The sequence below is a fragment of the Ovis canadensis genome, chromosome 19 (assembly GCF_042477335.2).
Source record: "Ovis canadensis isolate MfBH-ARS-UI-01 breed Bighorn chromosome 19, ARS-UI_OviCan_v2, whole genome shotgun sequence".
NCBI classification, from domain to species: domain Eukaryota; kingdom Metazoa; phylum Chordata; class Mammalia; order Artiodactyla; family Bovidae; genus Ovis; species Ovis canadensis.
The window spans coordinates 57627759-57654905 of NC_091263.1; the positions used below are offsets into that span (position 1 = coordinate 57627759).

General features: G+C 43.5%; 2 protein-coding genes and 1 long non-coding RNA gene across 14 annotated transcripts in view; 1 reads left to right on the forward strand and 2 right to left on the reverse strand.

The window, feature by feature from the left end:
• LOC138424161 (uncharacterized) overlaps positions 1-15958 on the reverse strand; it is a 35666-nt gene extending 19708 nt beyond the window's left edge. For both annotated transcript variants that reach the window (XR_011250665.1, XR_011250666.1), the window contains exons 1-3: positions 15779-15958; positions 13769-13965; positions 6014-6096 (exon numbers count right to left, since the gene is read on the reverse strand). This is a non-coding gene — a long non-coding RNA (uncharacterized lncRNA). The remainder of the gene's footprint in view (positions 1-6013; positions 6097-13768; positions 13966-15778) is intronic.
• Positions 15797-21676, forward strand: PDHB (pyruvate dehydrogenase E1 subunit beta). The gene is made up of 10 exons (XM_069560525.1): positions 15797-16159; positions 16245-16298; positions 18060-18167; positions 18253-18315; positions 18419-18454; positions 18617-18902; positions 19312-19422; positions 19770-19861; positions 20714-20855; positions 21142-21676. The coding sequence occupies exons 1-10, from the start codon at positions 16118-16120 to the stop codon at positions 21285-21287; spliced, it is 1080 nt and encodes a 359-aa protein (XP_069416626.1). The 5' UTR covers positions 15797-16117; the 3' UTR covers positions 21288-21676.
• Positions 21677-22022: 346 nt separating this feature from the next.
• Positions 22023-27147, reverse strand: part of PXK (PX domain containing serine/threonine kinase like) — an 82828-nt gene continuing 77703 nt past the window's right edge. For all 11 annotated transcript variants that reach the window (XM_069560516.1, XM_069560514.1, XM_069560524.1 and 8 more), the window contains one exon: positions 22023-23314. In XM_069560516.1, coding sequence (XP_069416617.1) covers positions 23103-23314 — 212 coding nt within the window. In that variant the 3' untranslated portion in view covers positions 22023-23102. The remainder of the gene's footprint in view (positions 23315-27147) is intronic.

The window sequence follows — 27147 nt, forward strand, 5'->3', positions numbered from 1 at the left end:
AGGCCCCTCTTTTTCTCTACACACTTATATGCAATATATGACACATTATGTTCCTTTATTTACATTATATACTGATTGATCGATTTATAGACCTATTGAGCATCTCTGACTATGTGGGTTTTTACCACATACTGAACTATATTTGGTCAGACTAACCCTTTCCCCACTAGGGGAAATAAGCTGTAGGTAAAGCAGCTGAGACAGTACTTGCTCTGCTGACCCTGACCAATATCTCTCTGAGGTCTCAGGCCTACAGATATTCGTGGGCCTGCCAGATGCCCACGAACCCAGAGACTTCCTCCAGTCCTTGTAGAGAAAGAACTGGGGAACTCGCCTTCCCCTCAGTCTTAAACAGCAGGCACTACTATGTCCACTGCAATAAACTGAATGTATTGCACTCCCCCCAACAAAATGCATACATTGAAATCTCATCCCCAATCTGACATATTTAGAGATGAAATCTTTGGGAGGTGATTAGGTCCCAAAGCAAAGCCCTCATAAATGGGATCAGTGCAATGGCATCCCACTCCAGTGCTCCTGCCCGGAAAATCCCATAGACGGAGGAGCCTGGTAGGCTGCAGTCCATGGGGTCGCTGAGGGTCGGACACGACTGAGTGACTTCACTTTCCCTTTTCACTTTCATGCATTGGAGAAGGACATGGCAACCCATTCCTGTGTTCTCGCCTGGAGAATCCCAGGGATGGGGGAGCCTGGTGGGCTGCCGTCTATGGGGTCGCACAGAGTGGGACACAACTGAAGTGACTTAGCAGCAGCAACAGCAGCCCTTATTTAAAAAAAAAAGAAGACCCTGGAGAGCTGCCTTATGCCTTCTGCTTTCTGAAGACACTGATAAAATGGACAGCTATGAACCCGGACGCAGGCTCTCACCAGACACCACATCTGCTGACACCCTGATCTAGGACTTGCCAGTCTTCAGAAATTTGAAAAATAATTTCTGTCGTTTATAAGTTACCATGTCTACCGTATTTTGTTACCGTGGCCCAAGCAGACTCAAGACACTCATTTGACAGATGAGAGATGACGTACAGATGCCACAAGCAATGAGCTCAAGGTGACTGGCAGCACTGGGATGCCTGCTCCTGCCTGTGGACCTTTAATACAGATGTCAGTGTAGAAACATGTACAAATGAGTATCAGCAAAACTGTAGGGGAAAAGCCACTTTCAGAAACTCTTTATTGGAATTTACATCTGGAAATCAACACGACAATATTGAACACAATTTAAAATGCACAGATCCAGTAGCTAAGGCTCCTCGCTCACAATGCAGGGAGCCTGGGTTCAACTCCTGGTCAGGGAACTGGATCCCATGTTCCGCAACTAAGATCTGGTGCAGCCAAGTACGTAAATAAACAAATAAATATATCTTCTTTTTTTTTTTTTAAGTTAACATATATGCCAAAGTACATGGTAAGGATTCGAGGAAAGATAAACACATTCTGCCCTAGCTATCATGCTAACTGCAACTACAGACCCTTTCAACATAGAGAGCAATGACCCAATGATGGTGGAAAGCAAATGGTAGCAGGTGAATCAGAAAAAAGACCAGAATTCAGAAGTCCATAAAACTGGTGAGGAGTTTGGGTTTTCTCCCTTCAGCATTGCCTGGCCTAAATTCAAAGGCACCTGCTCAAAACTCAGAAGTTTTCATCGGGTGCAGACAGAAAGAGTTCTAAGAGAAGCCCTCTCTTTCTGATCTGGGGCGGGGGTGGGGGCATCAGGAGAATATTCCATGTCAATTTTGGTTTTCTTTTTCCTGAGTCCTGCCCTAGCCTGCATGCAATACCTTAGTGCTGGTGGCAGCAGTGAGTGGTCAGATGCTTAACACTCTAAGGGAGGGGAAATCTGTCTCTAAGCAGAGGAGCTGGGATTCCAAGAGCAGGGAGAGAATACCACTGCTGTTTCTCTCCCTGTCCTCCTTGGTCCAGATGCAGAAACAGCAGTAAGCAGCGCAGAGCAGAGCAGATGAACTAAAGCCACACTGTTATTGGCGGACTTGTATCCCCATCAAGTTCTTATACTGAAGTCATAACCCTCAGTATCACAGAATGTCACAGCAGTTGGAGATGGCCTTTAAAGAGGTAATGAAGGTACGATGAGGTCATTAGGGGAGGGCCTAATCCAACATGGTTCATGGCCTAATCCAACATGAACTACGGATGGAGGTTCATGACATTGTACAGGAGACAGGGATCAAGACCATCCCCATGGAAAAGAAATGCAAAAAATCAAAATGGCTGTCTGGGGAGGCCTTACAAATAGCTGTGAAAAGAAGAGAAGCGAAAAGCAAAGGAGAAAAGGAAAGATATAAGCATCTGAATGCAGAGTTCCAAAGAATAGCAAGAAGAGCTAAGAAAGCCTTCCTCAGCAATCAGTGCAAAGAAATAGAGGAAAACAAGAGAATGGGAAAGACTAGGGACCCCTTCAAGAAAATTAGAGATACCAAGGGAACATTTCATGCAAAGATGGGCTCGATAAAGGACAGAAATGGTAGGGGCCTAACAGAAGCAGAAGATATTAAGAAGAGGTGGCAAGAATACACAGAAGAACTGTACAAAAGAGATCTTCATGACCCAGATAATCATGATGGTGTGATCACTCACCTTGAGCCAGACATCCTGGAATGTGAAGTCAAGTGGGCCTTAGAAAACATCACTATGAACAAAGCTAGTGGAGGTGATGGAATTCCAGTGGAGCTATTTCAAATCCTGAAAGATGATGCTGTGAAAGTGCTGCACTCAATATGCCAGCAAATTTGGAAAACTCAGCAGTGGCCACAAGCCTGGAAAAGGTCAGTTTTTATTCCAATTCCAAAGAAAGGCAATGCCAAAGAATGCTCAAACTACCACACAATTGCACTCATCTCACACGCTAGTAAAGTAATGCTCAAAATTCTCCAAGCCAGGCTTCAGCAATACGTGAACCGTGAACTTCCAGATGTTCCAGCTTGTTTTAGAAAAGGCAGAGGAACCAGAGATCAAATTGCCAACATCCGCTGGATCATGGAAAAAGCAAGAGAGTTCCAGGAAAACATCTATTTCTGCTTTATTGACTATGCCAAAACCTTTGACTGTGTGGATCACAATAAACTGTGGAAAATTCTGAAAGAGATGAAATACCAGACCACTTGACCTGCCTCTTGAGAAGCCTATATGCAGGTTAGGAAGCAACAGTTAGAACAGGACATGGAACAACAGACTGGTTCCAAATAGGAAAAGGAGTCCGTCAAGGCTGTATATTGTCACCCTGCTTATTTAACTTCTATGCAGAGTACACATGAGAAATGCTGGGCTGGAAGAAGCACAAGCTGGAATCAAGATTGCTGGGAGAAATATCAATAACCTCAGATATGCAGAGGACACCACCCTTATGGCAGAAAGTGAAGAGGAGCTAAAAAGCCTCTTGATGAAAGTGAAAGTGGAGAGTGAAAAAGTTGGCTTAAAGCTCAACATTCAGAAAACAAAGATCATGGCATCCAGTCCCATCACTTCATGGCAAGTAGATGGGGAAAGAGTGAAAACAGTGTCAGACTTTATTTTTTGGGCTCCAAAATCACTGCAGATGCTGACTGCAGCCATGAAATTAAAGACTCTTACTCCTTGGAAGAAAAGTTATGACCAACCTGAAAGTGAAAGTGAAGTGGCTCAGTCGTGTCCGACTCTTTGCGACCCCGTGGACTGCAGCCCACCAGGCTTCTCTGTCCATGGGATTTTCCAGGCAATAGTACTGGAGTGGATTGCCATTTCCCTCTCCAGGGGATCTTCCCAACCCAGGGATCGAACCCAGGTCTCCCGCATTGTAGACAGATGCTTTATCGTCTGAGCCACCAGGGAAGTCCTACCTAGACAGCATATTGAAAAGCAGAGACATTACTTTGCCAACAAAGGTCCGTCTAGTCAAGGTTATGGTTTTTCCAGTGGTCATGTATGGATGTGAGAGTTGGACTGTGAACAAAGCTGAGTGCTGAAGAATGGATGCTTTTGAACTGTGGTGTTGGAGAAGACTCTTGAGAGTCCCTTGGACTGCAAGGAGATCCAACCAGTCCATTCTAAAGGAGATCAGTCCTGGGTGTTCATTGGAAGACTGATGCTGAAGCTGAAACTCCAATACTTTGGCCACCTCATGTGAAGAGTTGACTCATTGGAAAAGACCCTGATGCTGGGAGGGATTGGGGGCAGGAGAAGAAGGGGACAACAGAGGATGAGATGGCTGGATGGCATCACCAACTCGATGCACATGGTTTGGGTAAACTCCAGGAGTTGGTGATGGACAGGGAGGCCTGGAGTGCTGCGATTCATGGGGTCGCAAAGAGTCGGACACAACTGAGCGACTGAACTGAACTGAATCCAACATGACTGGTGTCGTTATAAGAAGAGCGGATTGGGACACAGATGTGGGCATGCACAGAGGAAAGGCTATGGGAGGACAGAACAAGAAGGCAAGGAGAAAGGCTTCAAAGGAAACCGTCCTCGCAGGAAACTTCATCGTGGAATTTCAGCCTCCAGAACTGTGAAAACATCCATTTCCCACATCTTAAGTCACCCAGCTTGTGGTAGTTTGTTATGGAAGCCTGGAGAAACTAGTATAGTTATCTTTCTGGCTGGGGGACTAGGAAGGGAGGGTCAAGGGCATCAGAAGGCCTTGAGCACCTTATAGAGATGAGGGAGATCAAGAGAGACATCCTAGAAAGTTATGCATGAGCTCCTGGACTCCCCCTGGAGCTTACGTGTACAGGTTTGACCCTACACAGTATATCCCAAGCCTTGCCAACTGAGCTATGAGGTAACATACAACCAAAGGTCCCCAAGTGACCCCTGGGTGGCACACTCGTGGGACTGATCCAAATAGCACTGCAAATGCTTTAAAAACTCAGCTGGGGACTTTCCCAGTGGTGCAGTGATCAAGAATCCACCCGCCAGTGCAGAGGACATGGGTTCGATCCCTGGTCTGGGAAGCTCCCATTTGCCGCAGGGTAACTAAGCCCTTGAGCCACAACCACTGAGCCTGCATCACGCTCTGCAGCAAGACAAGCCAACGCGACGAGAAGCCCACACGCAGCAACCAAGACCCAGTGTGGCCAAAGAGAAGGAAATGATAAACAGGTTTTTACAAATTTGGAACTTTACAAACCGAGCTGACTTTGGAACCATAGCCCACAGCAGGCAGGTAGAAATCCAGATCATCTGGATTACCTGCAAAAATGTAAAATATGAATATTCTCTAGCCAGACTGACAAACAAATAAGGAAGAAAGACAGAGGTTCTCAATTTCAGGAATGAAAAGGGGGATATCACTACAAACCCTACAGAATATAAAAGTAAATTCTGTGAACAAATCAACACATATAAATTTGGCAACCTTCATGAACTGGACTTAGTCCTTGAAAAATAACAGCATCTGACATTTACCCAAGAATAAATTGATAGCCTGAATAGCTCTATATTCATTAGAGAAACAGATTTTGTAGTCAAAAACTCCATGAGAAAAAAGTCTCTGGACGGTTTCAAATATAAATTCTACCAAACATTTAAGGAAGAAATAAAACCAATTCTATACAACTCCCTTCAGAAAACAGAAGAGGAGGGAACACTTCCCAACTCCGTTTGAGGCAGGCCCACCATTACACTGATACCAAAATCAGACAACACAAGAAATCTTCCATAAACATACACATAAAATTCCATAAAAAGCTAGCGAATCAAAACACAGCAATATATATGTGTGTGCATGTGTGTCTTTACATATATCTCACCATGACCCAGTACGGTGTATACCAGTATTGCAACATTGCTGCAATCAACATAATCCACAATGTTAACAAACTAATGAAGAAAAATCAAATGATTATATATTAGTAAATTGATGCAGAGAAAATATTTGACAAAAATGCAATGGCTATTCATGATTAAAGGACTCAGCAACTGAGAAACAGAGGGAACTTCCTTAGCCTGAATAAGCATCCATACAAAAATTTTAAACAAACATCACACTTACTGGTCAAAGAGTGACTGCTTTTCTTCGAATATGGGGAACAAGGTGAAGATGTCCATTCTCACCACTCCTATTCAACATGGGTACTAGAATGGCAGCAAAAAAGGGGAGAAAAAGAAACCAAAGGGAAAATATTAGAAAGATAGAAAAAAAACTGTCTCTTTCACAAACATAATTGTCTAAGCAGACAATCCCATGTAACATACAAAACAAGCTTCTTCTGGAAACAACAAAAGAGTTTAGCAAAGTTGCAGAACATCATGTCCACACCTGAAAATCAGCCGCATTTCTACATAGTAGGAGTAAACTACCAAAAACCTAAAAAAATAAAGTTTTTTAAAATCTGTTCATTTTTAGCTGTGCTGGGCCTTCATTGCTGCGTGCAGGATTTCTCTAGTTGTGGCAAGCAGGGGCTACTCTACTCTCGAACTGCAGCCTGGTGGCTTCTCTTGTTGCAGAGCATGGGCTCAACAGCTGTGGCACACGGCCTCAGTTACCCAGAAGCATGTGGCATTTTTCCAGAAATGGAACTGGACCCGCATCCCCTGCATTGGCAGGCAGATTCTCAACCACTGAGCCACTAGGCAAGTCCCTAGGAACGAAAATTATTAAGAATAACATTTACAATAGCCTAAAAAGGACAGAAATAAAATATGTGTAAGATGTGCATGCTGAAAACTACAAAAGGCTGATTAAAAAAAAATCAAACACTGAAATAAATAGGATACTAGCTCTTTTAAAAATGTTCTATAGATTCAACACTATTCCAACAAAAATTCTATGAAGATTTTTTTTTGGTAGCTTCAGATAAGCTGATTGTTAAAAAAAAAAACTTTGAAAAAGAAATGTTGGAACACTCACATTACTTGATTTTAAAAATTACCTCACAGCAGGAGTAACTAAATGTTAAGACTGAAAGAGGGATAAATAGAGACCAATGGGACAGGAGAGTCCAACTTCACCACTCAAAACAACGAACTGATTTCTGCACAAAGGTGCAAAAGCAATTCAGTGGAGAAGAGATGGTCTTCTTAGCAAATAATGTTAAACAAGTGGATATCCATACGTAAGAAACTCTGGAGACTTTCCTGGTGGAACAGTGGATAAGAATCTGCCTGCCAGTGAGGGGCACACAGGTTCAACCCCTGGTCTAGGAAGATTCCACAGGCCATGCCGCCACTAAGCCCAGGAGCCACAGCTACTGAAACCTGTGAGCCAAGAGCCTGCGCTCACCAACAAGAAAATTCTACCGCAAGAGAAGCGCACGCACCGCAACTAGAGAGCAGTCCCCACTCTTCCCAACTAGAAAAAGCCCGCACAGCAATGAAGACCCAGTGCAATCAAATATTAAATAATTTTTTAAAAAAATCTTTAAAAACTCTGGACCTAAACTTCACTGTTGTTCTTGTTCAGCCTCTCAGTCGTGTCCACCTCTTTGTGAGCCCATGGACTGCAGCACACCAGGCTTCCCTGTCCTTCACCGTCAAAAATTACCTCAAAATGAACCACAGATCTAAATGGAAAACTGTAAAACTTTAAAAGAAAGCATCAAAGAAGTTTTGCAACCTGGTGTTGGGCAAAGTTCTTAGAGATGACATCAAAACACGATCCATATGAGAAAACTCTGGTAAACTGAATTTCAACAAAATGTAAACTCTTTTTTTTCTGAAAGACTGTTGAAAAATGATGAGATATGCCACAGACTAGGAGGATGTACTGTTGGTCTTCAGTATCCAGATTCCATACCTGCAGATTCAATCAACAGAGCATTATGTCAGAGGTCCTACTGTTACCAGTCAGGGTCCTTGGACTCTTTAATCAACAGAAATAGATAAGAGGCCAGACAAGGAATTTGGATAAAGCTTTTTGGGGACTCGGGCCACAACTCAAGGGACTGAGAACAAGTAACTGGTGCTGTTGCTTATCCCCCCTCCTCAAGGGGGAATTGTGAGGTGGCTCCTTAAATGGCATAAAGATAGAGGGGGGTGGTTAAGGGATTCTGCCCACACCCTTGGAGGTACTGTGTGCAGGGATCATGCATGGTACCCTGCTTTCACTCCCGGCACCACAGAAGTGGCAGCTGTCTTTAGTTGCCAAGTTGTATCTGACTCTTTAGCAACCCCATGCACGATAGCCTGCCAGGCCCCTCTGGCCATCAGATTTTCCAGTCAAGAATACAGAAACGGGTTGTGTTTGGGTCTTTTTGTATTTTACTATTCATATTTTGCCTCAGTTGCACACACATGCAGTTATTTTTAGTTGGTTATAATTTCTTTTCATATTGTCCATGGGTCTCTAGGCAGGAATACTTGAGTGGGTTGCCATTTCCTCCTCCAGTGGAGCACCTTTTCTCAACTTTTCACTATGCCCCATCCATCTTAGGTGGCCCTGCACAGATAACTCATAGCTTCACTGAGTTACGCAGTCCCATTCACTACGACAAGGCTGTGACCCACGAAAGGGAAAAGATATGACATTGGAAGATGAGCCCTCCCAGATCAGAAGGTGTCCAATACGCAAATACTAACAGCTCTAGAAAGAATACAACGGCTCGGCCAAAGTGGAAATGATGCTCAGTTGTAGATGTGTCTGGCTTTCCTGGTGGCTAAGACAGTAAAGAATCTGCCTGCAATGCAGGAGACCCGGGTTCAATCCCTGGGTCAGGAAGAGCCTCTGGAGAAGGCAATCCACTCCAGTATTCTTGCCTGGAGAATACCAGGGACAGAGGAGTCTGGCAGGCTACAGTCCATAGAATCACAAAGAGAGGGACACAACTGAACGACTAACACTTCTACTTTCAGGTGGTGAAAGTAAAGTCTGATGCTGTAAAGAACAATATTGCATAGGAACCTGGAATGTTAGGTGCATGAATCAAGGTAAATTGGATGTGGCCAAACAGGAGATGGCAAGAGTGAACAGTGACATCTTGGGAATCAGTGAACTAATATGGACAAGAATGTTTAAATTTAATTCAGATGACCATTATATCTACTACTGTGGGTAAGGATCCCTTAGCAGAAATGGAGTAGCCCTCACAATCAACAAGAGAGTCTGAAAGGCAGTATTTGGGTGCAGTTTCAAAAATGACAGAATGATCTCAGTTTATTTACAAGGCAAACCATTCAATGTCACAGTAAACAAACTCTATGCCCCAAACACTGATGTCAAAGAAGCTGAAGACAAATGGTTCTATGAAGATCTACAAGAACTAACTAGAACTAACACCAAAAGAAAGAGGTCCTTTTCATTATAGGGGATTGGAATGCAAAGTAAAAATTCAAGAGATACCTAGAGTAACAGGTAAGTTTGGCCTTGGAGTATAAAATGAAGCATGGCAAAGGCTAACAGAGAGTTTTGTCAAGAGAACACACTGGTCATAGCAAACACCCTCTTCCAGCAAAATAAGAGACGACTCTACACGTGGACATCACCAGATGGTCAATACTAAAATCAGACTGATTATATTCTTTGGCCAAAGATGAAGAAGCTCTATAAGGTCAGTAAAAATAAGACCTAGAGCTGACTGTAGCTCAGATCATGAGTTCCTTATTGCAAAATTTAGGCTTAAATTGAAGAAAGTAGGGAAAACCACTAGGCTATTCAGGTTTGACCTAAATCAAATCCTTTAACATTATATAGTGGGGAGGTGACAAATAGATTCAAGAGATTAGATCTGGGAGACAGAGTGCCTGAAGAACCATGGACAGAGGTTTGTAATATTGTACAGGAGGCAGTGGCCAAAATCATCCCAAATAAAAAGAAATGCAAGAAGACAAAGTGGTTGTCTGAGGAGACTTTACAAATAGCCGAAGAAAGAAGAGAAACAAAAGGTAAAGGAGAAAGGTAAAAATATATCCAACTGAATGCAGAGTTCCAGAGATTAGCAAAGAGAAATAAGAAAGCCTTCTTAAGTGAACAATACAAAGAAGTACAAGAAGATAATAGAATGGGTAAGACTAGATATCTCTTCAAGAAAACTGGAGATATCAAGGAAACATTCCATGCAAGGATGTGTAAGGTAAATGACAAAAACAGTAAGGATTTAACAGAAGCAGAAAAAGAGATTAAGAAGAGGTGGCAAGAATACACAGAAGAACTATACAAAAAAGTCTTAATAACCTAGAAAATGAAGATGGGGAAACAATGGAAATCGTGAGAGACTTTATTTTTGGGGGTTCCAAAATCATTGCAGATGGTAACTGCAGCCATAAAATTAAAAGATGCTTGCTCCTTGGAAGAAAAGCTATGACCAACCTAGACAGCATATTAAAAAGCAGAGACATTACTTTGCCAACAAAGGCCCATCTAGTCAAAGCTGTGGTTTTTCCAGTAGTCAGGTATGGATGTGAGAGTTGGACTATAAAGAAAGCTGAGCACTGAAGAATTGTTGCTTTGGAACTGTGGTGTTGGAGAAGACTCTGGAGAGTCCCTTGGACTGCAAGGAGATCCAACCAGTCTATCCTAAAGGAAATCAGTCCTGAATATTCATTGGAAGGACTGATGCTGAAACTGAAACTCCAATACTTTGGCCACCTGATGCGAAGAACTGACTCACCAGAAAAGACCCTGATACTAGGAAAGATTGAAGGCGGGAGGAGAAGGGGATGACAGAGGATGAGAAGGCTGGATGGCATCACTGACTCAATGGACATGAGTTAGAGTAAGCTCCAGGAGTTGGTGATGGACAGGGAAGCCTGGCGTGCTGCAGTCCATGGGGTCGCAAAGAGTCGGACATGACTGAGTGACTGAACTGAACTGCACTGATTAAACCACGATGGTGTTGTCACTCACCTAGACCCAGACATCCTGGAATGTGAAGTCAAGTGGACCTTAAGAAGCATTACTATGAACAAAGCTAGTGGAGATGATGGAATTCCAACTGAGCTATTTAAAATCCTAAAAGATGATGGAGTTAAAGTGCTGCACTCCATATGTCAGCAAATTTGGAAAACTTATTAGTGGCCACAGGACCAGAAAAGGTCAGTTTTCATTTCAATCCCAAAGAAAAACAATGCCAAAAAATGTTCAAACTGGCACACAATTGCACTCATTTCACATGGTAGCAAGGTAACACTCAAAATCCTCCAAGCTAGGCTTCAGTAGAACATCAACGAAGAACTTCCAGATATACAAGCTGGGTTTCAAAGAGGCAAAGGAAACAGAGATCAAATTGCCAACATTCACTGGATCATGGAAAAAGCGAGGGAGTTCCAAAAAAACATCTACTTCTGCTTCACTGACTACACTAAAGTCTTTGACTGTGGGAATCACAACAAACTGAAAAATTCTTAGAGATGTGAGTACCAGACCACCTTTCCTGCCTCCTGAGAAACTTGTATGTGGGTCAAGAAGCAACAGTTTGAACTGAACATGGAACAATGGACTGGTTCAAAAGTATGAAAGGAGTACATCAAGGCTGTACATTGTCACCCTGCTTATTTAATGTATATGCAGGATACATCATGTGAGATGCTGGATTTTAAAAGGTGTTCAGTATTGTTAAATACAAGGGAAATGCAAATTAAAATCACAAGGGACACCACTACACATTGATTAGAATGCCTAAATAAAAATTATTGATAATATCAGGTGCTGGGAAGGATCCCAGAGCAACTGTATTTCTCATACATTGCTGGAGGAAACCTAAAATGGTACAGCCACTCTGGAAAAAGTTTGGCAATTTCTTAAAAGTTAAACATACACTTAATAGGCAGTCATACTGCTGGATACCCAAAAAAATGAAAATTTAAGTTCACATAAAAACCTGCAAACCAATGTTCACAGCAGCTATACTGGAAATAATTAAAAATGAACACAACTCAGAAGTCCTTCAATGGATGAATGGATAAACTGACAAAGCCATACAACTACTCAGCAATGAAAAGGAATGAAATGTTGATACACAGAATTACTTGAATGGGTCCCCAGGGCACTGGGGTGAGTAAGTACAGTCAGTCTCAAGAATTACATATTGCATGATTCCGTGTAAAAAACATTCCTGAAATAATAAATTAAAGTGGTTAAGAAGAGAACAGTGGAGTTAGGGGTGGGAGAAGGTGTCTACGTGTGTCTACAGAGGGAGTTTCTCTATAGTGATGAAACGATTCTGTACTTTGATTGTGCTGGTGGCTACATAAATTTGTACAGATGATAAAATTTTGTAGTACTATTCACACACATGCAGACATGTAAGAATGCATATAAAACCTGGTGAAAGCAGATAGAGTGTCTACCTAGCTAGTATTGTACCAATGTTAGTTAGTGTCAAGCTAACTAGTATTGTACCAATGTTAATTCTGGGTTTCAACAACAAGCTATAGTACATAAAATATTTTTGTTGTTGTTCAGTTGCTAAGTCATGTCCAGCTTTTTTGTGACCCCCATGGACTGTAGCCACTCAGGCTCCTTTGTCCATGGGATTTCCCAGGCAAGACTGGAGTCAGTTGCCTGGTGGCTCAGCAGTGAAGAAACTGCCTGCAAAGCAGGAGATTCAGGTTCAATCCCTGGGTCAGGAAGATCCCCTGAAGAAGGAAATGCAACCCACTCCATTATTCTTGCCTGGAAAATCCCATGGACCCATGAGCCTGGCGGGACTACAGTCCATGGGGTCACAAAAGAGTCAGACATGAGTTAGTGACAGAACAATGGCAACAAGCAATAGAAAATATTGCCACTGAGCAAAGCTGGAAGGAAGGCACAGGGAAACTCTTGCACACTCTTCGTATTTTTATACTTCTTGTGGGTCTCAAGATCTCTCAAAAGAAAAAGTTATGAGAATAAAAAGAGGAGTAAAGTATTAAGATTTAACATGAATGAATCAATTTCAGTAACATTTGCTAAGCTAAAGAAGCCAAACACAAGAGCACAAGGTATATAAGAAATATAATTATATATATAAACGAATATAACTCCATTTGTTTCAAGTTCTAAAACAGGCCAATGGAAATATGATGATGAAATCGGATCAGTGGTTGCCTACTGAATTGAATAGAGAATTACTTAGAAGGAGACATGAGAGAAATTTCTGAGGTGGTAGAAATGTGCATTTTAATGTGTTTAAGTTATAGCTAAAAAGATGGAGTGAAAAATCTTTAATAAACCCTGATTGCAATGACCAAAATAATAATAATAATTGTGGAACCCTGTGGAGATTGAAACTTTGGATGAAGGACTTTCTGATGAGTGACAACCCAAAGATACTGGAGGACAAATGTTCCTGGAATTTTGGAAAGATTTAATTGCAAGACTGAAGTGGCTTACACTTTCCAATCCTTTTCTGTAAAATTCAGTGAGCCTATGAATGTAGACTGGCTTTAAAAAGATGATGGGTTTACACTTTAACACTTCCAACTTTTGTGCTTTTTACTCCAAAACATAAAATTATGCCTGGCTTTCCCAAACTGGCCATTTATAGAGTTTGAAAGGAATGTATATATACAGATGAAGATATTCAATGTGTCTGAAATGTTTGCAGTCATTATTTTAACGGAAATTCTCACCTGAGGCCAGCTGAGTCCTCTGGAGTTGCTATTGCCATTCTGACACAAGTGGCCAGGCTAGCTACACAGTCTCAGGATTCCTGGCTTTTTGGGATTTCTGTGTAAATAAAGTCTGTCTACATCACAGTCCGTACTTTTGGTTTCTATTTAGGCCTTTCTTCCCTTACATTAATACCTCCTTTTGCTTTGTAATTTTAATTCTGAAACCTTTTAGTGCTGGATGGTGGGAGAGGTGAGAGAGGCAAGAGAACTTACTTACATTTTTGTTCTAAGCAGAACCCAGGAACCAGTGAGGGGTGATATCTCAAATTCGAGGCTATTCCCGAGGATGCTGTGTGGCTGCAAGAGAAGTACTGGTTTCCTGTCAAGGACTTGACAAGTAAAAACCGTTGCTTGCCATTGTGCTCTACAACAGTTGAGTTATTAGCCACTGCCACTGATGACCATCAACATACCCTGAAAGGAATTCAGGACAAAGACTGAAAATGAGGCACTCCAAGCTCTGAGAAAATGAGGCACTCCGAGCTCAACTGGTGGCTGAGGTTAAAGCATCTGCCTGCAATGCGGGAGACCTGGGTTCGATCCCTGGGTCGGGAAGATCCCCTGGAGAAGGAAATGGCAACCCACTCCAGTATTCTTGCCTGGAGAACCCCATGAACAGAGAAGCCTGGTGGGCTACAGACCACGGGATCTCGAAGAGTTGGACAGGACTGAGCGACTTAACATTCACTTTCACTTAATGTTCACTTTCAAGCTCTGAGAAAACCTGGTAAAACAGGCCTTCAGATAATTTCAGGAGAATAGCTTATGAACCCAGTTTCTTGCATCTCACCATACTTCGAAAAGCACTACAAATCATTAACTAAAATACCTACTCATGACTAGCAGTAACCTTCTACCCAGATGTGTGCCAGACTGCATACCCTTCTCCAAATCACTATGCACTGAGAGCAGTCTCCTGGGGTATAGTCCTCATTAAGTCCCCAAAGAAAACGAATCTCACAGCTCTCACGTTGTGTGTTTTATCTCAGTCCACAGATTGAAGGGACTAGGCAATGATGTCAGGAAGACAGAACGTCTTGACTTCACATCTTAGAGACAAATTTTCCATTTTAAAGATGATGAAGCAAAAGCCCAGAGACTAAAAGCCATGCCCAAGCAGCTGTGGTCAAATTTCTCTCTCTAGCACTACCCAGCCTCTAGCTCCAGGCTCCAAACATTCAACCTGAGCCTGCTGTCTAAATATAGCTTCTTCAGAATAGATCCTTATCTCCTACACCTAGTCGCCTCTCTTCTCAGACCCATCCAACAAAAACAAAGAAAACCCAAACCTTCCTCAACTCTTCCCCTTCCCTATTGATTCCAGTCCCAAACAGATCTCAAACCTGCCACCTGCTAGTCATGCTGAAGCTGTCCTCTATTCCAGTTCTCTCTACCAAAGTCTCCCTGGGGTCTCCCTGCTTCTGCCCTCACCCCTCTCCTCTCACTCAGCAACCAGATTCCTGTGACCTAGTCTCTCCCTGCTGCACTGGCTTCTCGGGGCCCTTACAATAAACCCAGATTCTCAGGTTGCAGACCAGCAGCTCGCAACCCTCATAGAAATTTCTGAAATGTCCTGGATAAGAGTGGGGACTGGGGGAGTCCCCAAAGGTTCTATGTGACCCATTCCCCTCCCTCCCAAGTCAAAATGAGACCAATGAGATAAAGCTTCCAGAGGCTTCCCTAGTCAGGTTATGTTCAGTCACTAGGCGTGTCCAACTCTTTGTGACCCCATGGACTGCAGCACGGCAAGCCCCCCTGTCCCTTACCATCTCCCAAAACTTTGCCCAAGTTCATGTCCATTGTACGGGTGATGCCATCCAGCCATCTTATTCTGTGACGCCCTCTTCTCAGGTGATAGGCCCTCTCTAAATGCAGGTTGTTGTAACTCCCTCCCAGGTTGGGACCCTAAATTCCGCTTTACGAAGCAGTGGGGAAAGACTACCTTTTACAGTCAGGAGTTGTAAAGTCAAATTCTGGCTCCTTTAACCAATCCTTACTTCATTCAGTCTACCCATCTGAGAAATAGAGCTAATAATATCAACACTAATTACCTGAGAGGGTTCCTATGAGAATTAAGTGAGCCCTACAGCACGTAACATAATGCCTGGTACACATGAAAGCTAGCTCCAGTTCACATTCTAAGGAACCACAAGACAGTGTTTCCAGGGTAACTTGTCACACTGTAAATACCCAGTCACCAGATTATGTATAAAGTGCTCCTTCGTACCAAAGCGTTTCTGTGCCTGCAGTTTTCACGGCCTCGAGTTATGCTCATCAGCGTCTGACTTTCGTTCCCCGCGTCCAAAATACTAACACGGAGGGACGCGCTCCGGGCGTGCACCCCGAGCGCCAGCAACCGCCTGCGCTCCCTAGTTTCCCGGCCGCCGCAGACTGGGACCACCCACACGCCCCTCGGCCCGCCCCCTCGGCCCATGACGCACTGCGGGAGGCGGGGCACGCAGGCGTCGTGCCCTGCCATTGGCCCGCGCCGGCGGGGGAGCGGGGTCCGACTCGTCCGCGGCCCTGCTGTGCTGTCATTTGGCAGCGGCTAGAGGACACGGTCAAGATGGCGGTGGTTGCTGTGTTGGTGCGGAGACCCCTTGAGCAGGTAGGCAACGGCTCCCTTGCTATGACCCTGCGCGACCCCTGCCCACTCTGTTCCCCTCTGAGCGTCCTCTCTCTCTCCCTGCCAGGTCTCCGGGCTGCTGAGGAGGCAGTTCCACCGGACCGCGCCGGCTGCACTGCAGGTAACTGGCCCGGACGCTAGTCGGGCCGGGAGGGCCCCCTTGCCCCAGGGCAGAGGCTGGGGTCGCATGTCACCCACGCGAGGCTTAATGGAATCAAATGGCCGATCTGAGAGAACTAGACGTGACACTTCTTCCCTCACCTCCCCTTAAAATTTTTTATTGTGGTAAAATATACATAACAAAATTTACTGTTTTAAACTGGATATTCAGTGGCGCTAAGTGCATTTAGCACGTCTTCCATTCACCACCAGAACTTTATCATCGTCCCAAACAGAAACTGTACTTACTGAACAGTAACGCTTCCTTAGCCCCTGGTGACCTCTAACCCCTCGGTACTTTTCTGTGGTGATGAATTCATGTATTCTAGGGATGGCCTATTGGAGAAGGAAATGGCCACCCACTCCAGGATTCTTGCCTAGAGAATCCCAGGGACAGAGGAGCCTGATGGGCTGCTGTCTGTGGGGAAGAACAGGGTCAGACACGATTGAAGCGACTTAGCAGCAGCAGCAGCAGGGGTGGCCTATAAATGGAATCATTTAATATTTTTCCTTATAGGTCTGACTTCTTTCACTTACCAAGTTTTCAAGGTTCATCCATGTTGTAGCATGTGTCAGAATTTCATTCGTTTTTAAGGCTGAATAGTATTCCGTTGTAGGCATATACCACCTTTTCTTACCCACTCACCATTGATGGACACCTGAGTTGTTTCCACCTGTTGGATTTTGAATAATGGTGCTGTGAACTTTGATGTGCAATTATCTGAGTCCCCGCTTTCAGTTCTTTTTTTTTTTATTATTATTATTATTTTTTAATTTTAAAATCTTTAATTCTTACATACGTTCCCAAACATGAACCCCCCTCCCACCTCCCTCCCCATAACATCTCTCTGGGTCATCCCCATGCACCAGCCCCAAGCATGCTATATCCTGCGTCAGACATAGACTGGCGCCGCTTTCAGTTCTTTGGGGTATAAAATCTAGAAGTTGGAATTGTTGGATTATATGGTAATTCTGTGTTCGAGTTTTTGAGGAATTTCTCTTTCTCATTTCTGTTACTGGAGGATTCTACCAACCTTTATAGTTGAGTAATTCCTAGATCCTGAAGGCAAAGTGTGTGGCAGTGTCTGGCGCTTAGTTAGTGCTCATTATGTAGTGTTCCTTAGGCTTCCTTGACTGTTCTCTGCCCCACAGTATACCAAACGTGGAAATAAAATTATCCAGTATACTCTCTACTTAGGAAAGCACCTGTGAACTGGCCTGGCCAGCAAGCAGATTTCTCAAGATTAGGTAGTCATTAAGAAAAAGGGGACTTCCCTGCTGGTCCAGTGGTTAAGAATCCACCGTGCAATGCAGGGGACGTGGGTTCAATCCCTGTTCAGGGAACTAAGATCCCACATGGGAAACTGAGCCTGTGCGCCACTACTACTGAGCTCTTGGATGGCAGCTGCTGAGCCAGTGAGCCACAATGAAAGATCCCGCACAACACAGCGGGAAGATCCCATATGTGCGACTAAAACCCAGTGCAGCCAATAAATATTAAAAAGGGAAGTGTTTAGTATACTTTTCATTCATACATCTAATCATAGACTGGCAATAAGCAATAGAAATGTTACTTTTTAAATTCTTTGAACTTGTAAAGAGAAGCCTGTTCTACTGATGGTTTTTGTCTAGTGTGCTGTGGGCAGCCTAGGTCAAGAGAGACTCTCAGTAGTATCCTAAGTAATCTTGTAGTTTATTGACTGCTTTCCCATGCCTGTGACAGGTGACAGTTCGTGAGGCTATTAATCAAGGCATGGATGAGGAGCTGGAAAGAGATGAGAAGGTATTTCTCCTTGGGGAAGAAGTTGCCCAGTACGATGGGGCATATAAGGTAAGTAAGGAAAAAAAAAAAACACTATACAGAATTGAGATGGTCATTTGCCCCCACTTAGAAGTAATGGGGTCATTGCTTATAGGTTAGTCGAGGCCTGTGGAAGAAATACGGAGATAAGAGGATCATAGATACTCCCATATCTGAGGTAAGCCTTCCATCAGGAAGCAGACCTTGGAGGGGCATGTCTGTTAAAGGATACTACTATAATTTTTGTGGATTTTTACTTACATTTGCATTTTACTTTCTAGATGGGTTTTGCTGGAATTGCTGTAGGTGCAGCTATGGTAGGTAGTCGTCTTTGTGAATCTCACCCAAAGAGTTTCTTTTAACAACACCTTTTAAAATCACTGCTTGAGTGTTGGGGGTGGGGCAAAGTAGTTATTTGCCACTCTAAACTGATGTTTTCCAGTCTTTTCAACATCTTTTCAACATTTTTGATTTGACAGGCTGGGTTACGGCCCATTTGTGAATTCATGACCTTCAATTTCTCTATGCAAGCCATCGACCAGGTCATAAACTCAGCTGCCAAGACGTACTACATGTCAGGGGGCCTTCAGTCTGTGCCCATAGTCTTCAGGGGGCCCAATGGCGCCTCAGCAGGTGTAGCTGCCCAGCACTCACAGTGTTTTGCTGCCTGGTATGGGCATTGCCCAGGCTTAAAGGTGGTCAGCCCCTGGAGTTCAGAGGATGCAAAAGGGCTTATTAAATCAGCCATTCGGGATAACAACCCAGGTCAGTAGAGGGGTGTGTCGTGCATCTCTTTTGAACATTAAAGTACTAAAATGAAATATCTGCATGGAAGGAACCATTAAAGACCTTTAAAGTTAGGTGTAGACATATGTTAGAGATCTACAGATATAGTAAACATAGGAAAAAACTAGTGTTTTTCTTATCTATGACTATATGGGGGCCAATTAGGTACAAGAGAAATTTACTACACACCTATAACACTGATTTAACCCCAGAGGTAAAATCATGATTGACCAGACTATAGATGTCTGTATCTAAACCATCCATAAGGCTCCTGGACACTGTGACGCTTCCTAATCAGCACAGTGAAACGTCTCACAGAATGAATGATTGTGTTTCTAGATATTCTTAGTCATGTGGTTACGTTGGTTTAAATATTTATATATTGTAGTGGTGATGTTGGAGAATGAATTGATGTACGGAGTACCTTTTGAACTTCCTTCAGAAGCTCAGTCAAAAGATTTTCTGATCCCTATTGGAAAAGCCAAAATAGAAAGGCAAGGTAAGCGAAATCAGTATACACTTCAACATTATTACCACTCTGCTCCTTCTGTTCATGTTGATCAGGCTCGATCTAGAAGTTACTGGCCTTTACTTTGACTAGGAAATTATAGGATAAGTTCAAGTTTAAAGTATGTTATGCCCTGACTGCTCCATGTATTTGTGCTTTTGTAAATCTGAGCCTAGTGGATTTGTACTTCATTTCCAGGAAGGCTATCACGTTCTCATCTCACTGGAATGAACTTGAGTTTAAGATTTTACTAATGAACAAGAACCACAGCTAGCTACAGAGAAGGACAGTGTGTGTGGTTTCAACCTGACCTCTGATCTGTGACAACTTTGTTTCAGGAACACACGTAACTATAGTTGCTCATTCAAGACCTGTGGGCCACTGCTTAGAAGCTGCAACAGTGCTGTCTAAAGAGGGAATTGAATGTGAGGTAAGTGGACATGCACATGTTCTTAAAGAATCAGAAAAATCCCTTTAAAAAGACCCAGAAAGATGAGTTTGAGTTCTGTAACAGGTTATTAGATATGAAATCTTGCTTTGTCACTTAGTTCTGTCTCAGCTTAACGGTGGGAACCTACTTGGTTTTTAAACACCTAGCTTTTTAACACCTAGTGTCTGGATCTTTTTAGTATCTGTTTTATCAAGTTAAGATCCAAACTTAGAGCTGGAGGTTGGGAGAATGGAAAACTTAGAAGTCATTGAGTCTAACCCTTTGATATCCAGGAGATAACACTTGCTGGTTATGCTTAGGCAAGTTATATATGTACTTTAATAAATCTCAGTGTCATCAGCCATAAAATGAGGATAATACATTTACTGTCCCATCAGGGTGGTTGTGGAATTATACTTACTGTAGTGTCGGGTACTTGGTAAGCAGTCATGTGTTAGTTACTATTTTGATGAGGAGGAAGTTAAAGCCAAGGGAGGACAAGTGAGTTTTGTAAGTGAACAGAGCTGCTTGTAGTAGAGATAAAGAATTTTAATTAGTTTCCCTTTTGACATAGTCAGATTTCCCTAGACTCAAAGATTGACAGGAAATGCAGGTTTCATCCCTGGATCAGGAAGATCCCCTGGAGTAGCAAATGGCAACCCACTCCAGTATTCTTGCCTGGGAAATCCCACAGACAGAGGAGCCTGGCAGGCTGCAGTCCATGGGGTTGTCAAGACTCAGACACAACTGTGCGACTGAGAACACACATATAAGGGAAGTGGCTTTATGGGGATAAAACTGTATTTGTGAGGCAGTGGCTCTATAAAGCTATTTACTGTATTATTTGTCTAGGTGATAAATTTGCGAACCATCAGGCCAATGGACATTGAGACAATAGAAGCCAGTGTCATGAAGACCAATCACCTTGTAACCGTGGAAGGAGGCTGGCCACAGTTCGGAGTAGGAGCTGAAATCTGTGCCAGGATCATGGAAGGTATTTCAGACACACTGATTCCAGAAGAGTTAAGCTGTAATAAACACTGTTTATTATAGGACAAAATAAGCAAAAGCTAGGGATGATCAAATGACTTGAAATTTTCAACTTTCCAGCTTGGTATTTTTCCTTTGGGTAATTAAACAAAGCAAAACCATAAACAATTCTTTGTAATTAGCATAGATTTCAGACTTCCCTTCTCTGGGCAGCCATACCTGCTGTGCTGAAGTGGTGGTGTTCAGCTGGTTTTCCTTGCCTCTCTGATTTGCACCTCCTTCCCTCTTAGGCCCTGCGTTCAATTTCCTGGATGCTCCTGCAGTTCGTGTCACTGGTGCCGATGTGCCTATGCCTTATGCAAAGATTCTAGAAGACAACTCTGTACCTCAGGTTAAAGACATCATATTTGCAATAAAGAAAACACTAAATATCTAGTTTGGACTTGAAGTTCAGGTCATTGGAATTTACTTAAAATACTTGCTGACTCTTCATCTGGATTGTTCCATAAGACCTTTTAATTGATAAAGTTATCTCTGAAGCAGCAACAGATTTTTTTACTGGGAAGAGGTTTAAATGTGTTTGTGGTAAAACGTGCCCCTCTCCTAAGTTCCGTATTTTTTTGGTCTATTACAGTACCATGTTCTTTGAATAAGATTCATGTGCAGTTTTACCCTCTCACTGGAAGAACATGGTGTAAATGTGGCAGAGTCCTGATGAAAGATATATCCAAAAAAGGATGACTTATCTGTAAAAAATAAAAGCGTTTAATCTACATTTACTGTTAAGATTGTTTTGATAAGCAATAAAGGAATTCCTAACTATGACTAATGGTAGTTTTATATTCTTCAGATAATAAATGTGGCATAGAAGTCCTAGAATTCTGTTAAGAAATTAGTGCCATCAGGAACTAAACGCTAATCTCCTAAACTGCATCACTTACTTACAACAGGAACTTGCCCACCGACTCTTCAGATGCCTAATTCCAGTAGGTTCTCTTCAAAGCTAAACCAAGATCCACGTCAGGTATTTTTCCCACTGCCAAAAACCATAATATTCTGCCATACACTGCTTTCCTCAAAAGTTGAGATGGAAAAGATAGATGTAAGTTAGTTATGGAAGCACATAAGTGGTACAGAAACTTCCCATTAAAATATCTAGCCAAGCTAAAAACACATTTTCTTGACACAGTTTATTTTAATAAAAAATACAGCTGAACATTTATCACAGATTACATGAAACTATACACAATGACATTCTCTCTGCATAGTAACCAACACTGATGTGTATAACTTGATTTTTTTAGATGGATTACTTATAATCCTTTAAAGTGCAATTTATTTAAGGGTTTAAGCAAATCATAGGATAAAGGATCTTTCTAATAAATGAGTAATGTTAAAAACATGATATATTTGGATAAATCTTTCAAAAATCAGAACTGATTTCTATAGATGCCAAATTTACTTGTAATAATGACCCCCCCCCCCACCCCAAGCCCCAAACTTGACTTAAATGCTAAGGATTAAGAAGATCCTTGAATTGGCAAGAGCTTTTCCCGATGTTAACATTTTTTTGTCTGTTCAACACGTACTAACTAAAAGGAACGAAGAGCCTAGAGTAGTTCCTGTAGCAGCCCTGAGTTCTGTAACCACAATGGAGTTCCTGATTGAGCTTGAGAGAATGTTGTGAACTTTCACCTTCTACTTGAGGGGGAAATGAAGAACTCGGTTGCTTCTCTGACTCAGCGACATCACTATGCTTTGGGCTACAGTGTTAATGTCTAAGATGAAATTAAAAGTAGCAAAAAACAGTTTTATCTAACAAATAACCAGAAGATGCTTTAGAGAAATGAGAGGAACAGTTCTAGGAGCTGTCTGGCGGGATGGGAGGGATTGTAACACCAAGGCTATTCACCTCGGTGACTGAATATTGTCATCGTTTTTGTTTTTTGTCCATTTCCTTCAGTTGGTGGAAATAATTGATTCTGATACGCTGCTGCCCACCAAAAGAGGGTGAACCAGATTCCGATAGTAACCAAGGAACAAAATATTTCTTAAGGCAGCAATGCCAGCCTGACTTCATTCTACTTGAAGACTGTGTTTCCCTCTTGAAAAGCCCCTTTTGTGAGCATCTGCAAAGTCATATGTGGCTGTACTGGCTCAGCAATTATTCATCCAGAGGGAGGGTACTTCAGGGGGTGGAGGTGAAAGGAAAAAAAAAAGAACTTTTCCCTCCGAGTATAAACACGAAGCTTTAGCCAATCTTAGGAGCGCTGTGATCACAGGTTTCGGCTTTCCTCAAAGTTCCTTTTTGGAAATTCTGGATGGAGCTGAGTAAGGCCCCTCGGCTCACGCCATTCATGGCCTGGGGTGGAAGCTGTGAGGGCGCCTCTGTGCTCGCAGGAGGTGAGGGAGCTGCTGCTGGTGGAGGCGGAGGTGGAGGAGGTGGAGGTAACGCAGATATTCCTGTGGAGGAGAAGGGACAGTCAGTGATTCTGCACGCACCCTCCCTGCACACATCCAGTCCTGGGCAGAAAGGACTTGGGGAAGACTGCACACATTTTCCCTCAGAGGGGCCAAGATACTTTGTACTGTGTCATTTTTTTTAAAGTTGCCATTTCTTCCAAGTTAACAAATAGCACAGATTACATAAAACTACACAGAGTGACATTCTCTGCATAGATGAATTTCCAGATTTTAAAAATGATCCCAAAAGAAAGGTTCCCCTTCCTACTTTTTCCAGGTTCCAGGCAGCTCCACCTACTCCTGAGCTAGCAATGAAAGACATCTGTATGCACAGCTGGGCTACCTAAATATCGATTACTAGAAAGGGATGAACAGTTCTTTAGTATTTGAAAGATGTGATTTAACATGAAATGACAAACCACTTAGGATTCTCAGCAAGGAACCACTGTCTGCTGGGTTATGGGCTCCTCAGGGTCTTTTTTTTTTTTTCTTTTCATCTGTCTTGAATATACTAGGTTGCCTGAAAGAAATATAAAATGCTAATAATTGCCAGCAATGCTCAGCAAGGGACAGAGGACTTTCTCCCACAATGGCACTCTCAAGGAGGCATCTTCCTCAAACACCCTTGTATCCACTGAGAGCCAACCCTACAAGATGGAAATGCACTAACCCTACATCTTTGCTGAAGTGTTAGGGGAGACTGGAATGGCAGGCTCTACCCGAAACTTCTCTTAGCTTCCTTCCAGGCACAAAGACATTGTGCACTTGAATTGTATACTTTTGAATCAAATGAATTTCGTCCTCTTCGAACAAAATAAACACTCGGTTCAGAAAAGGCCTTGCTTCAAAGAACTTGCCTGTGCTACAGTGAGTTGCCCCATTTCCTGGGAACCGGGCAGCTCCCTGTGACCCCACCTCTCTGTTCCTAGCCTCACCCTCTACCCTATCATAGGGCCACCCCAGCAAGACAGTCTGTTGGATGGTTCCCCCACCACCTCCCTGAGCTGCGGTGACAACAGGAGAACATGCCCACCACAGCTTGACTTTACACGGATGGGTGTTCAGGACCATCAATGGCATACTTCAGCAAGAGCAACCTTTTTTTACCAACTGTAATAGGCCATGGTTAAAATATTTCATAGAAAACCACTTACCTTCCTTTACATCTTTTACCCAAACCTAAAGGCAGCTGAAATTAAAGAATCACACAGATACACACACTAATGCTCTGGAGTTCTTGCAATTCTCAAATAATATGGCAATACAAATAGTGAACACAGACAGATGAACAAAGCGTCATTTTCACTGGTTCTATACAATGACAACAAATGAAGTTCCAGTATGTTGTATGCCAGGGTGGATTATGGGACAATGCTCCTGGCCTGGGGTTATAGGGTTACAGAGATAAAAAAGGACTTGCAACCTGACATGACTGTGGAGATGAGAAGAACAGGGAAAACCGGTGTGTCATATAAGCATTCCTCTGAAGGGTGTTCTTGGAAAGTGACCAATGAAATACCAGGAGGGGAGATGGCCTCTGAAGCCTGTTGGAAAGCAACTGCAGAGCCCAGAGGACTGAGTGGATGCCAATACCCTCCCATTGCCCCTCCCCAGCACTCTCAGCCAATGGCCAGAAAAGGGCAGCAGAACTGGACTTGACCTGGAGGGCCCAACATGGACTGGAATGAGCGCCAGCATTTCTGCCTCCCAGCTCTGGGCTTTGACCCCAGCAGAAGAGTCAGAAGACAGGGCTGCAACAGCACTTTGTTCTACTAGAGGCATGGAACTGACTATGCAGAGACCAGCCACCCTTCTAGCCCAGGACTCTGGGAGGCTAGAGATGTGCCTCAGGAACTAGACTTGGTACAGGTTGCCATCTTGGCACAGAACCAACCTGCTCGGCCCTCTTGCGGAACCAATCCTGGTCTGTAGCCTCATTACTACCTGGCGCTCAAAATGAGAAGCGCACATTCACTACCACAGTTTGGAGACTGGGGTGGTGCTCAGGAAACAGACCCTCATTGTCCAAGTAAAGGCTGCTGCTGCTGCTAAGTCACTTCAGTCGTGTCTGACTCTGTGCGACCCCAGAGATGGCAGCCCACCAGGCTCCAGCATCCCTGGGATTCTCCAAGCAAGAACACTGGAGTGGGTTGCCATTTCCTTCTCCAGTGCATGAAAGTGAAAAGTCAAAGTGAAGTCGCTCAGTCGTGTCCAACTCTTTGAGACCCCATGGACTGCAGCCCACCAGGCTCCTCCACCCATGGGATTTTCCAGGCAAGAGTACTGGAGTGGGGTGCCATTGCCTTCTCCGAAGTAAAGGCTAAGACTGTCTAAATGAATTGCTTTTAATATGTAGGTAGCATAAATAAATAAACTGTCCAAAGTGCCACAGGGTAACCTGTGCAGCTGGGGGCTGTGCAAGGAGAGTCTGCTCATCCAAAGGGAAAAAAATAGGGTCACCAGAGGTGCCCTCACAGACGGCCAGACCAATCATAAAGGGCCCCATGTCCCATGAGGTCCGCCTCTCCTCGCTGGGCCTGCAACAACCAGGGCAAATCTCCATACATAGGATCAGGCCCAGGACCAGCTCAGAAACCTCAGGAAGGTGGATGGAAGGGAGGTCCAGGTCTGAAGGTCAAGGTCAACACTTGACCTTGGAGAAGGCAAAAATACCCCCAGGGACTCACAGTCCAATTACAGGTCCCGTCGATTTTTTTTGTCCTTTTTTAGTTTTTCTTTTTTTGCCTCTTCTGTGGTCCACAAAATTCCTTTAAAGGTTCACTGGGACTTAAGCTATAACACGTGGCTAATAATGTGGGAGCGGGGGGAATGTTACCAGCATCCAAATTCAGAGTTGACTCTTGGGCCTGTGACGAATCTGTGACAACTGCCTGATGCCTGAGCTCCCCTACTTCCCAGATGTGAGTGAGTGCCCCTCCAGAGGCCTCCTAAAGCCCCATCCCCAGGTCGCGGACACCACCAGATTCCAAAGTAGACTGCCAACTGCATCTAGCTTTCAAAAATGTTGGCCTCCAACACCCTAGGTGGAGGAATGCTCAAAGACAGCTTATCTACAGTGATAACCAGGTCAGTCATGATCTGTCCAATCTCACCTTCTCTTAGACAAAAACCCGGAGAGTTAACTGTTCCACCCTCCCCAGTACCCCAAATGGGAGCCTGGCAGCCCAGCAGTGGCCCTGAAACAGGCCATAGACTGCTGCAGCAAGATCATAGGTTAGATCCAGGTAGAAACACCTTGCCAGAAACATCTTCCCCAGCTGTGTCAACAGGACCTTTCAGAGTCCCTTTCCCTGGGCCAACTTTGACAGTGGGAAGTCAACTACTGCCTGTGGGTCTGGGTTCCTTCATGGTCCCCACACTCGGGAGGAGAGACCACCTGGCCTTCAGACCAACACCAGACCTACCAGCTACCCTCAGAGGGAATTGGAAGCCAGTGACCTCCGAAGCAGGCAGCCCCCAGCTGTTTGAAACTGCCTTTGCCTTTTACCTCAGAAAGATGGGGAGGCTGTATTCATGTCCTAATTATTATTAAGGATGCTTAAAAAAAGGAGTTTTCCCTAATATCAGTTATAAAGTCAGTAAGTGGCTTCCCTGTGACCAGGAATGCAATTGCCCAACGTCCTTTCCCTTTCATCAGAGTAACAAGGAACCAGCACGTTTGCAACAACAGGACTGTGAGATGCTGGCTTCCAAAATTAAAATACCAAAATGCCATGCAGTTGATGTGTAGGTTTTAGGGCTGTATTTTAAAACTAAAATCAGAGTGGAAAATGAAAATTTTGAAGGTCATGATGAAAATGAAATGCATGTAA